Here is a 12,298-nt window from a genome sequence, read left to right on the forward strand (position 1 = left end):
TTTAAATAATCTGAACCTATAACCTTTATTGAACTGCCGTTGTTGGTGTGGGGGGGTGTGCAGGATCCGGGGAAGGTGAAGGACAGAGGATCAGGGGTCGATAACGGCAGCATCAGTGAGAAGATAAGGTAGAGAGTGGACAGGTCAAACAGAAACTTCTCCATGGCTTCGATGCTCGCCTTGAAACAGTCTGACCCCCCTGCGGTCGGCTTGAGTGTCAAAACTCACAGCTTAATATGATGTAGTGACCCCCCCACCCCACATCAGCAATACAAACCCTGCGTGAAAAGCTGACTTGTGCTCTTGCTATGGGCCTACATCACACGTTATACTGTAGCTATGTAATGTATATAATTCAGTGTCATTTGGCCTCCTTCCTGCTTCTTGTTTGTGAATCTTTTAAGCTGCTGTGACTCACTCGCCAGAGTTGATCCTCTTGTCATTTCTCTCTTGTTTATTGAAAAATTCATTCAGCTGCACTTCCTCCCCTACAGCATGTGCCCGAAAAAAAAAAGGAAAAAAAAAGCCTTTTGCTCGTCTGATGCAGAACTTGCGAGCTGTGTAGCTCTCTCCAGCACTAAGAGGCATTCCCGAGATGAAATGTTCTTCTTTTACATTTGGAAATCCAATAAGAAGAAGGAAAGAGGATATCAAAGATGGTGAATAGAGAAAGCAGGGAGTGAGCATATGGCATTGTGTGGTCCGGAATAATGTGGACATGTATTGGGATATGATTATGCTAACATACGATTAAGAGGATGAGCAATTGGAAAGGGAGGCGCGGACGTGAAAGGAAAAGAAAGAAAATGACGGGATATTTTCTGCTAACACACATTAGCTCTCAGACTCCTTTTTTTTTTTGATGATTGATGTCCATTTTGGTCCCGTTCCACTCTTCTTAAATTCCCAACCGATTTCACACTTTAGTTCCTATCAGACGCATCTTTATTGTACTGATAGAACACACAACGTCCGTTCGCGGTGGTCAAATTCAAACGAGGCGAAGCGGGATATGTTTGGATTCGCCTTTCCCCTCGTGACCTGAAGCGGTCGCGGCGAGGTGGCGAGGACTGACGGCGAGCGGGGAGGGTCAATCTGCCGAAGGGAGTTCCCTTTCACAGCAAAGAAAGTTGAAAAAAAAATCGAAAGGGGCCAAGATTGCTGTTCACTTGCTGTCTCACAGATCCTGTAAGACCCCCTCCCAGCGGCGGGGCGCTGTCCCGTCGGCGTGATGGCGGCGTGTGGACGGTCATCCCGGCATGTGGATGGTCTTGGCTGTGTAGTTCTGGAAGAGGGGCTGCAGGAACATACCCATGGTGCCGAACACGCACACAAACACGAAGATCCAAAGGAAGAGGCGGTCGATCACCATGGCGACATATTTCCAGTCCTCGCTCACCTGTTGACAGAGCGAGAAGATGGTGAGGCAGAACGGGGAATGTGCCGATTTTGAAGGTGGGCATTTTCCCGTCTTTTTCCCGGAAAGTTTTTATACGGCCTAAATAGGGGGACAAAAGTCAACCTGGCAATGTTCTGCCCTTGAAGGTAGTATCAGAGGTTTTTCACAGAGCTCGTGAAAAATGATGTCGCTGTTCAAGCACAGAAAAGGGGGATGAAGTCAATCCGTCAATTTTCCGCCTTTGGCGGTAGTATCGGATATTTATCTCAGATATTTATGTGTCCCTCAAAAGGGACATTAATTGTCCTTTTCATCTTGCTGGAAAAAGTCAATCAATTTTCCGCAATTTTTCCATTTTTCTGGAGGTAGTATTAGAAGCATGTTTCAAATAACCGTTCAAATTTCCATCTTTTTCAGGTTACTCTTTGTATGCCATACAAAGCACAAGATGATGTCAATCCATCAAATTTCTGCCTTTGGAGGTACTATCAGAAGCTGCTTTAATACTTTCTGTACAAATGAATGTCATTTTTTTGGGGGGACACTGTACTTTAGACAGCAATAAATGAAATTGATCCATCCATTTTCCGCATTTGGGGGTAGTATCGGAAGCTTATTTCAAATCGCCAAAAAGAAAAGTAATTTTCCATCTTTTTCAGGTGACTTTTCGTATGCCATACAAAGCACAAGATGAAGTCGATCCATCTGCTTTTGGAGGTAGTGGCAGAAGCTGCTTTCACGTTCCTGTACAAATGAACATTTTTCTGGCTTTTTATGTCGCTGTTCTGCATACTCCAAACAGAAATAGATGAAATCATTCCATCAATTTTCCGCTTTTGGGGGTAGTTAGTATCAGAAGCTTCATTCACATTTCCTGTAAAAATGGACTTTAGCTGTCTTTTTAACAGTGCTGCTCTGTATACTGTAAACAGCACCCAACGATAAAAGTCGTCATTTTACGTCTTTAGGATTATATCAGAAGCATCTTTCATACTGCCTGTAAAAACTGGCATTTTCCGTCCTTTCCGCCTTTGAAAGTATTTATCGGAAGCATCTTTCACATTGCGTGTAAAAGCTGACTTTTTCGGATTTTTCACATTGTCGTTCTGTATACTGAATACAGCACTGGACAAAGTCAATCTTGTCAATTGTCTGCTTTTGGAGGTCGTATCAGAAGTTGTTCATAGTGCTTGTAATAAATATTTGACATCTTTGGAATCAATCAATGGAATGTTGCAAAAATCGCAGGAAAATCAATGTAATAAATCCTATTAAAATGCATCTAAAAAATTGTAATTATAATTGTTCTATGTGGTCCAAAATTTGGAAAATGAATATTTTTGTACACAAAGTCTCACACCTCCAGCTACAATCACATAGAAATGTCAGAATCATTGCATTTCACAAGTTTTACATTTTAATCATCTGCTGGAAGTTCAGCTCCCCAGTGATTTTTTCCCCACTGATTCATTTATGATATCAGAAAAAAAAATCAAAGGATTTGCCATAATTTGTAACATAATGCCACAAGGGCGAATGGGAATGACCTGAAATGGATGAATGATGTTGGCCCAGTAATTTTATGCCTACAGAGCTATTCCAAGAAGCCACTTTCACACGTTCCTGTTTTTTTTTTTTTTTACATGCTGCTGTTTCATAAAATTGACAGTAAAACACAATGGGGGTGTTCTGAATATGTCGAGTGGTTTTCGTCTTACATTTCCAAAAATGTGAGACGGAAGAACAGCTGTGACAGACAGTGTCACAGTGGGGCTTATAAAAAAATCAAGCAGCTCAATTCTGAATCTTCCGTTCTGCTCCGACGCGGCAATTTTTCAGGATCTCTGCGCGCAAGCGGCTCAACGGATAAGCGGAACTCGGCTCTCCCGGCCCTGTCGTTTTCTCCGAATCGCGACGCTCGCGTCGGGTTAATGGAGGTGAGGGGTTAATGCAAGCTGGGACCGCTTCCTCCACACGGCGCTGATGAGGTCTCGTCAGGAGTCAAGGATGACGGGAAGGACGCGGGAGCGGTGGGAGCGACGGAGGGCAGGGAGAGAGAGAGCGACGCCCCCCGTTACAATGAAGATGACGGATCAAGGTGGAGCGTGGGAGGACAAGTGTTGGCATGGCAACCGCGGGGATGACGGACCGAAGCGCAGCCGCCGTCGTTATCCGGGTGAAGCCTTGAGGTAAAGTTCTTGTAAATGTCGCCCTTTTCAAGGGTTCCGCTCCGGTGCGCGTGACACCATGTGATCATTTCGAGACGCTTAGATCTTAAGTAGACCGTACCGTGTGATTGTGTCACTGTATCTATCTGTTCAGCTTTAGCTTCACTGGAAGATTTAGACTTGTATTAGCCTAATGAGATTTTCATAAATACGACTGCGGAATATCGTGCAAAGTTTGCAGCGTTTTTGAGAGTGAAAGTAATCATGGGGATAATTTTTGTTGGTTTTCCCGCCCCTATGTTAGCAGGCCGCTAACATACAGCTAACAACATGTTTGCAGGAAACATCGTGATGGTATTTCATTGAACCGTGAGCAACCATCTTTAATCGTCGTAAAATAAACTGAAAAGTCAAACTGAAAAAAAGTCAAAAGTGATATAAAATAGGCGCAAATGCTAAGTAACTAAATCTTATAAAGCCAACTCTCATAAAAACAAAACTAATCTTTTTCTTATTACAGTGAAAGTCATTTGCTTTTGTTTGTCATTTAATGTCATAGGTATTCATTTTAAACGCACCTCTTTCCAGAAGTAGAATTGTCGTAATCTATAATACAATATTTATCATGTTTTTTTTTTATCTAGCGTTTGACCAATTTGCTATAAAATGTATAAAAACTAACGCTAATATATCAAATAATAACAAAGCATTATAAAAATAATAGTAAAAAACCAACAGGCTTTCTTTTCAAAACGAATTCAAACTGATTGAATTTCAAACCCAAAAATCCAAATGAATGCAAATTTGGTTTTAAAATTGCTGGGAGATCATTTCGCCTCACGTTGCGCCAAGCGAGCGGATACTTTCAAGTCCCGATATCCCTCCCGGGCAGCGAACAGACAGAAAGGCCATACTCACACTCTGGTCATCGTCCTCGCTCTTCATATGGTCGGCGATGAAGCGCACGCCTTCCACAGCCTCCTCGAATCCCGGACAGGCTTGAGCCAGGATGGCCTGAGTCAGAGCCTGACCCCCCGCCGCCTGCTTGCCGCGGTTCCCGGAGCCCCCTTCCCGGCTCTCCCTGCCCCTGTTCAGACCGTCCGCGGAACCCCCTCCCGCGCTCGTCAGATCGCCCCCGAACTGTTTGACGGAGGCCCTGTTCACGTAGCAGGTGCAAGGGTCGCCGTCCTCCTTGGCGAACGCCCCCGCGGAGGTCCCCCCCGCCGTCCCGGCGCCGCCCAAGCCGAGCCCCGCCATCAGGGCCCCCGCCTCGCCGCCGCGCCCGCCCTCCTTCTGCTCCTGGGCTCGCCGTCTCTGGCGGAGCCGCTGCCTCTCGCAGCTGTTCCTGGGCTGGCGCATGAAGAGCAAGGCGGGCAGCTTGTTGAGGAAGACCACCTTGACCCACGGCGGCATGGTGTGCGTGGTGGGCGAGCGGTGGTGCACGTTGAGCACGCACACGCTGGTGACGATGGAGAAAGTGACCAGGACCATGGTGAACATCAGGTACTTGCCCACCAAGGGGACGTCCAGCGAGGTGGGCGGCACGATCTTGGAGATCAGCAGCAGGAAGACGGTGAGCGCCAGCAGCACGGAGATGCAAAGCGTCATCTTCTCGCCGCAGTCGGACGGCAGGTAGAAGACCAGGATGGCCAGCGAGGTTATGAGCACGCACGGGATGATCAGGTTGATGGTGTAAAAAAGCGGCTTGCGGCGGATGATGAAGTCGTACGTGATGTCCACGTAGGCCGGGTCCGCCGGGTTCTCGTTGCGCCGGCCCGGCAGCGCGATGATGTCCCACTCCCCGCTGGGCGTGAAGTCGTCCATGCTTGCCACGTCGGCGCGGAGCACCAGGTCGATCTCGGTGCGGTCGTAGGTCCACGAGCGGAAACGCAGCGTGCAGTTCTGCTGGTCGAAGGGGAAATGTTTGACCTCGATCTTGCAGGCGGACTTGTAGATGGCCGGCGGTAACCAGAAGATGCTGCCGTCGTAGGAGACCACCGCGTTGGAGTAGAAGGAAACCTCGTACACGCCGTCGGCGCTGAAAGAGACCGGAAGCAACGTGAGGAATCCGTCCGACCTTCTTTCCGTATCGCTTGTACGTGTTTGGGTCTCGGCCGAGCTCTGCCGACCGACGAAAAGCCGGGGGCAAAGTTCGAACCCAAAACTCTGAGGCAAGTCGTACTGGCCGCTCAACCGCCGTAAGGCCTCCCCTGAAACATTTATCATGTAAACTAAAAAGTGTGACAGGAGGCTGCGTTTCCCCCCTGTGCATAGAGAACAGTGGAACATGACAAATCTCATTATGCAAAACCAGTTCAGCGAGCAGCATTTTGAAGACCACCAAATATAGCAACATGCAGGGACGCAAAGCTGCACAACCTTATACACTCGATAGTCACTTCAGTAGGCATACCTGCATAAATGTACAACGCCGAAGAATTCATACAAACTGAGTATTGTTTTTGATATAGGACTGTCAAAACAGCTTGAATATTTATTGTGGTAGTGATCATAGTAGAGCTGTCTTAATATTTTGCTACTTGATTGTCATATTTTTTGTGTTACATTTTTCTCACGCTTTGAACCCTTCGGCTTTTAGTCTTCTCTGCATTTTCTTTTGTTAGCCACCATCTCTTGGTCAATAAAGGGAGACAGAAGAAGTATTGATTTTGAGTTTGTACTCGCCGCCAGGGGACACGCCCCACAAATAAACGCCATTGGGCTTGTTACTGTTATGTTGGTGCACTATTCTAACAATCCGATTGTGGCGGTGCATGTGACAAATATATAGATTTCCAGCATTTTTTTTTTATATAATCCGGAGCGTGTTATAGACCAGAAAATACAGTAAATTAAAGTCTATGCCATTTTTATTCAATTAAAATATGATTTAAATGTATTAAAATAGCCAAGAATTAATTCAAATGTACAACCGTTATCTAGTTATGAAACAATAACATCACGCCACACAATGATTATTTTCTTAACTGAGGGACGGCCGGTGGTAGAGCTGGGCGATTATTTCATCAACGTGAAAATGAAAGATTTGAAAATGAGCTCAATCATGAAATTGATGTTTTGAAAAATTGACAGAATTCTGGACGCATATTTACATTGGGTACTAATTATTTAATTCATTTGGTGCCTGCCATTTTGGACCCTCCTTTATCTTAGCTCTTGAAAATGAATAAAAAAATATACCTCGGATTGCTTACGCACTCATTAAGGTTACACAAAAATACGTCTTTGGGATTGAATGAGTCAATTGTGGCCTTTAAGCAAGTTATGAATGTTAAGTTTATGTTAAAACGGATTTAACTTCAGTTGGCATTATCAGTGTCTAAATATTTCCCACGGGATTTATTTTTATTATTTATTTATTTATTTATATAAACGTTTTTTGGGTTGAATATTTCAGTCGAAATCGATTGAAATCATAATCGTTCAGAATGACTGTAATGCTGCATTCAAGGAAGCTCAGAACTCAGCCCTTTTTGACACCTCCTTGACCTGGGAGGTTCGATTTAAACAATTATAGTTGTGAAGCAATTGTGAAGCCAGCAATTATGTCAAAAGTGGACAAACCGAGTTTCAAGGGAGTAAATACTTTAACTCTTTACTAAATGCATAGCGACATCAGACAACATGTTTCCCCCCAAAATGCTAGCCTAGCATGTGCTTGTCACACCTCTCAAACTGCTCACCATAATGCCATGAAATCATGTTAAGGTGCACAACACACAGCAAAAGGAATTTGTTGAATTTTAATGTGAAACTTGCATTTCAAACCAAGAATATTTTATTTATTGTGGTGAAAACTGAAGAGTGTCTTATTTTTCTTTGTTTGCTTAACAGTCACAGCCATGCTGCTATGTACATTACAGCCACCTAGAGGCCTGGAGTGGCACATTTACAACATGGTCTTTTTAGGCATTTTGTTTAATGCCAGCAGCACATTTTACTTTAGCTTTTTATGCTTTTTATGTACAGTAATACATTCATATTCACATCTCATAGTTCATCCTTCCTAGGTACAGCTCTATGGGTTTTCATTAAATTATATATATGCAGACTTATTCATCTGAAAGTCATTTACATGTATCGCCTTTCTTAAACATGGGAATCAAAGTCATTCAACAAAAATTTGGGTAAATGATTTTAAAACCTGCTCTCTCTCTCTCTCTCTCTCTCTCTCTCGCTCTCTCTCTCTCTCTCTCGAGAGAGATTATTGTCATGCTCTTGCTTTAGAGCAGTAAGTGTTTTAATCAAGGCTCATTTTTAAGGGTAGGTTTGGTCAGCCAAGATGAATCAATTCATAATATATATATTAAAAATGATCAAAAACTATATTTAACACCATCACCTTTCACCTGAATCTGTCATTTAAAAAGTTTCTGCAAGAAAGTAATCTGCAATTGCTAATTTTAGGTCACTCGAGGTCAATAGAAACAGACTCCAAATATAATTGTTGTCATCTTTAATTGCTAACTTGAGAGCTAAGACTAATTGTTTTTTTTCTTCCATCCAGAGTCCTGTTCTACTCTTTCATTTGAGTCATTTCAGGTAATAAGGATTTTTTTTCATTTCTTTTCCATGAGGGTGGCTTGGTGGAAGAATGGTTAGCGCAATATATATATATATATATATATATATATATATATATATATATATATATATATATATATATATATATATATATATATATATATATATATATATATATATATATATATATATATATATATATATATATATACAGAAAAAAATAGTGAAATGAAAAGGTCGGTTAAATCATGAACGCATAAAGGAACATGATGTGCAAGTTAATTAGCAGTGAGTGCAGGTTGACAATTATGTGCAATAGGAGGCACAATTACGGCACGCTTGTATGATTAATGCCTATGTCAAAAATCATAATTAAAAAAAAAAAAATCTCCATCAAGTACAGTGCCCCGTGCATGTTTGTCATATTAATTAAAATGTTGTAGATTCCAATGAATGTGTTTGCTCATGTAAGGAGGCCCGGCATTTTACTGTATGACATGTTTTAATTTAGATTTTTATTTTAAGAAAGTGACATATTATGGTAGCTCACTGGCACCGCTATTCAAGTAGAACTATGGAACCCTTGCCTTTCTGTTGTCGGTTGAGCACAGTCAGGTTCCCAATTTCATGTGCAAACTTACTGTGGTCATGAGTGGCGTCTTCTTTGTTTTTGGTATTTTCGTAGACAGGTGCAGTTAAAAATTGGCGTTTGCGCCGTTGTGGGAGTAAACACATCCGACTTGATTTCCAGCATATGGAAGCAGTCCCTTTGCATTACAGCTTAGACCTGATCTAACCTGTTGAGTCTACTTTCTGTCACCAAATTGTCAGGTTTGCCTTACAAGGCTGGTTATCGACTTCCTGAATCAAGTTAGCTCTTTCCTAAAACAATGGTATATTTCATTCCATGACATAAGAGGCACGACTTTAAATTACCTCAGTTTGGTTAAGTTTTTTTTGGAGTGTTTTCAAGTATGTATATGCATAAATGAAGAAAATACTTTCTATAGGAAACTGTCAGATGACAATTCAGATGATTACAATATCTGGATGACTTTTAGGTTAACCGCCTGTTTAGTCTATCGGTGTGAATCGTTGAACCCTTTGGATTCAACGCATAACTTCTATTTCCAGGGGGGATAAATATTCAATCAAATGTGTTTTATTGTAAGTGGAGAGCTGGAGCTTGCGCAGGCGGTGTCAAAGTGTTTTCATGCATGTGCCTGAGCTACTAATCGCTCCAGATGAGCAGGCTGGCACCTTAGCTTGTTGCCCCCCCCCCCCCCCCCACCACCACCACCACACAGCGTGTCCACTTGTGTGTGACCATATGTGTGCGGATGGACAAATGAGGCAAAGTGCTTTGAGAGCAGTCAAGGTAGAGAGAGAGAGAGCGAGAGAGAGAGAGGTTACCTTGCATGAATGCCCGCCATTTAGCATGTGCTGCGTGAGCACGCATGCGTGACTTGATTTGTTTCTTTGTTTTCCAACACTCACTTGTTGTAGAGCACCACGTCGGGCAGCCAGATGTGTTTGGAGGGCAGCCTAACCTTCATCATTCCGTCAAACTCTTCGGGGACCCAAGTCAGGCGATAGTCCTGCCACTCCTGAGGGCCGGTTTCAAAACAAGAGCGCACGCACAAAGTCACACATCAGCACTGGGAGGACATGTTGAGAGGTGAGAGGAAAGAGTCTGTCGCCCCTTCTTTAAATCATCAGGCGCTGCTCGCCGGGATGTCAGAGTGACGGCCGCGCGGCCGTCCGCTTTACTTTTACAAGGGAGGGTGGAGCCCACGTGGCCGCAAAGCAATCGGCTTGATTAAATCGCCATCACGGTGTTGTTGTTGCGCACGTCCTACACGTCACCTTGCGGAAATAAACGGTTATGAAACTCGTTTGTCGTGTTTTGGATTAATCATACAGGCCGAATGTGACCGAACTGGACAATTGTGAACAAATCATGGTCAGAAGCTGTTTTCAGGTTACATTCATACTACACTGTATACAACGCGGTGCTTTTTTTCTTCGCAAAGTCAAATCTCCTAACCTCTAATGGGAACGATATTGATTATTAGCAGTCAAGAAGGTCGATGACTGATATTTGAAGCCAATATTAATTTTCAGTGAACGTAATCACCGCCAGACCAGCAAAAATGTATCTTTGACAACTATAGCCGTCGTTGGCAGTGAATGAGCTCATATGTCACTGACATATAACTAAGAATAAAATGCATTACGAGTAGTAGATCACTGACTCGATCTGCAATTTCACAGAAGAACAATGAACTCATTCACTCAGCTCAGTAAATTGGATCTTTGACGTCTATAGCCGTCGTTGGCAGTGAATGAGCTGATATGTCACTTACATATAACTAAGAATAGAATGCATCACGAGAAGTAGATCACGGACTCGATCTGCCATTTCACAGAAGAACAATTAACTCATTCACTGACAGCTCAGTAAAACTGGATCTTTGACGTCCGAAGCAGTCAATGGCAGTGAATGAGTTTCAGAGAAAATATTGAGCCAAAATGAACAAAAAGTGCTTAGGCCTCAGGAAATAACGCCTCAGTTTTTTCCTGACTTTGGTCAGCTGATGCCATGATTGGTCATTACCTGAGCCCCGAGTAACTATGATGTCATTTTCAGTTGATGGCAAAATGGCCGCCCCTCTGCGCTGGATAAAAGCAAATCTTAGTTCATATTCCACTTTTTTTTTTAAAATAATAATAATAATGTGTGATCATTAAACCCAAAATAAAAACTGTTGAAGTAATTATTTTCGAATCCAACAAATGATTATTTCCCTTATGGCTCAGGGGCCACATGTTGCACACCCCATGCTGGAACTGCGATTTGTTATTCTTATCACCGTTCATCCCGGCCCGTGACAGGCGGCTTTGGCGTACTCATCTAAAGAGCACCCGACGGCCATTCTACGCTCGCTTACTTGTCGTAAATCCTTGCCCTCACTCAGCCTTTATTGTGTGCACATTGTGCGTCAATCTGTGAATAATCCAATCATCAATTACGTCGAAATGACATGCCATTCGTTGCTTTTCATGTGAGGATCCATATTTATGTGCACGTTGAACACATTGTCCTAATTTGCTCATACACTTTGCTGTCGGAAGCAGAAATAAATCAGGCCGCCGTTGTTTTTACAGCTCAAGGTACATTCTCTTTATTAAAACGAAATCAAAGCCTAGCACTATTGTGAACGTAATTTACCGAGATTCTCAATTCTGAATGCCAGATTGATTGAACAACGTTAACATTGATCGTTTTATAACCTCCTTACCGTTCAATGAAAATGTCGGATTTTCGGGTGTTTTAATTGTTTTCTACTTAACTGTTTTCATAGCAGTCTGCTTGTGGGATGGTCACAGCTCAGTCACTGTCATATTAGTCACCGTTCTCACAAGCTGAATCACTAAAAATGATATACTCATAAAGTAAACATCTCACCCACTGTGTCATAGCGCACCCTCATCTGACATGATGCAGCCACCCTGATGTATTGGACGTACTCGCATCCCAGTGGAGAGCGATTTTATATACAGCATATGTGAGACATTCACATGCAGTATATTTATATTTCATAGGATGGACAGATCTATACTTTCTAGTTGGGTTTGTATGGATATTGCTTGAGCAGTTGTCTGTTGACATCCCACCTTTTGTTATTTGGACATTTAGCTTTGCGCAGGCATTGGCTAGTCCACACAAGGAATTTTCAGAGTTCAGTTCGCCTCATTAGACCTAATATGTGTGCGAATGTTTGTGTATTTAAGAGTGAAGGCTCACCTGTGTCAGCCAGACATTTGTGGTCATCACCTGCTCTCGTTCATGCTGCGGAAGAAGAAGAACGGCAATTGTAACGAATGACATTCAAAGATAATTGTAAGGCTACAGTTGGTCCTTTTGTTGTTTGTTTTTACTATTTCACCAAATGTTTTTAGGGTTTCCCATTAAGTATGTGTGATACACACAATTCATGGTATAAATTTAGCATACAGTATATATCTGGACTGTGTGGGACAATGGCTTTAAAAAATTTGACAACAGAGCTAGAAGCTTGTTTTTCTTTTTTTTTTATCACTTTTTTTTAACCAATCCATATCAAACATACCCATCTTCCTGCTTGCCCAGGGTGAATGCTAGCCACCAAGCTAAGTTTCTCAG

General features: G+C 42.7%; 1 protein-coding gene and 2 long non-coding RNA genes across 3 annotated transcripts in view; 2 read left to right on the top strand and 1 right to left on the bottom strand.

Moving 5' to 3' along the window:
• Positions 1-12,298, bottom strand: part of LOC148425291 (neuronal acetylcholine receptor subunit beta-2-like) — a 27,113-nt gene continuing 14,815 nt past the window's right edge. The window contains exons 3-6 of the mRNA XM_088411901.1: positions 11,921-11,965; positions 9,610-9,719; positions 4,486-5,605; positions 1-1,399 (exon numbers count right to left, since the gene is read on the bottom strand). Of these exons, the coding sequence (XP_088268027.1) occupies positions 1,250-1,399; positions 4,486-5,605; positions 9,610-9,719; positions 11,921-11,965 (1,425 nt within the window). The 3' untranslated portion in view covers positions 1-1,249. The remainder of the gene's footprint in view (positions 1,400-4,485; positions 5,606-9,609; positions 9,720-11,920; positions 11,966-12,298) is intronic.
• On the top strand, positions 1,101-2,403 carry LOC148425292 (uncharacterized). The gene is made up of 3 exons (XR_015865243.1): positions 1,101-1,455; positions 1,817-1,881; positions 2,059-2,403. It is a non-coding gene; the product is annotated as an uncharacterized LOC148425292 (long non-coding RNA).
• On the top strand, positions 3,243-9,909 carry LOC148425293 (uncharacterized). Its single transcript, XR_015865242.1, has 3 exons — positions 3,243-3,588; positions 8,096-8,130; positions 9,619-9,909. It is a non-coding gene; the product is annotated as an uncharacterized LOC148425293 (long non-coding RNA).

Source organism: Hippichthys cyanospilos, chromosome 3 (assembly GCF_059441005.1).
Source record: "Hippichthys cyanospilos isolate Australia breed blue-spotted pipefish chromosome 3, RoL_Hcya_1.0, whole genome shotgun sequence".
Taxonomy (NCBI): Eukaryota; Metazoa; Chordata; class Actinopteri; order Syngnathiformes; family Syngnathidae; genus Hippichthys; species Hippichthys cyanospilos.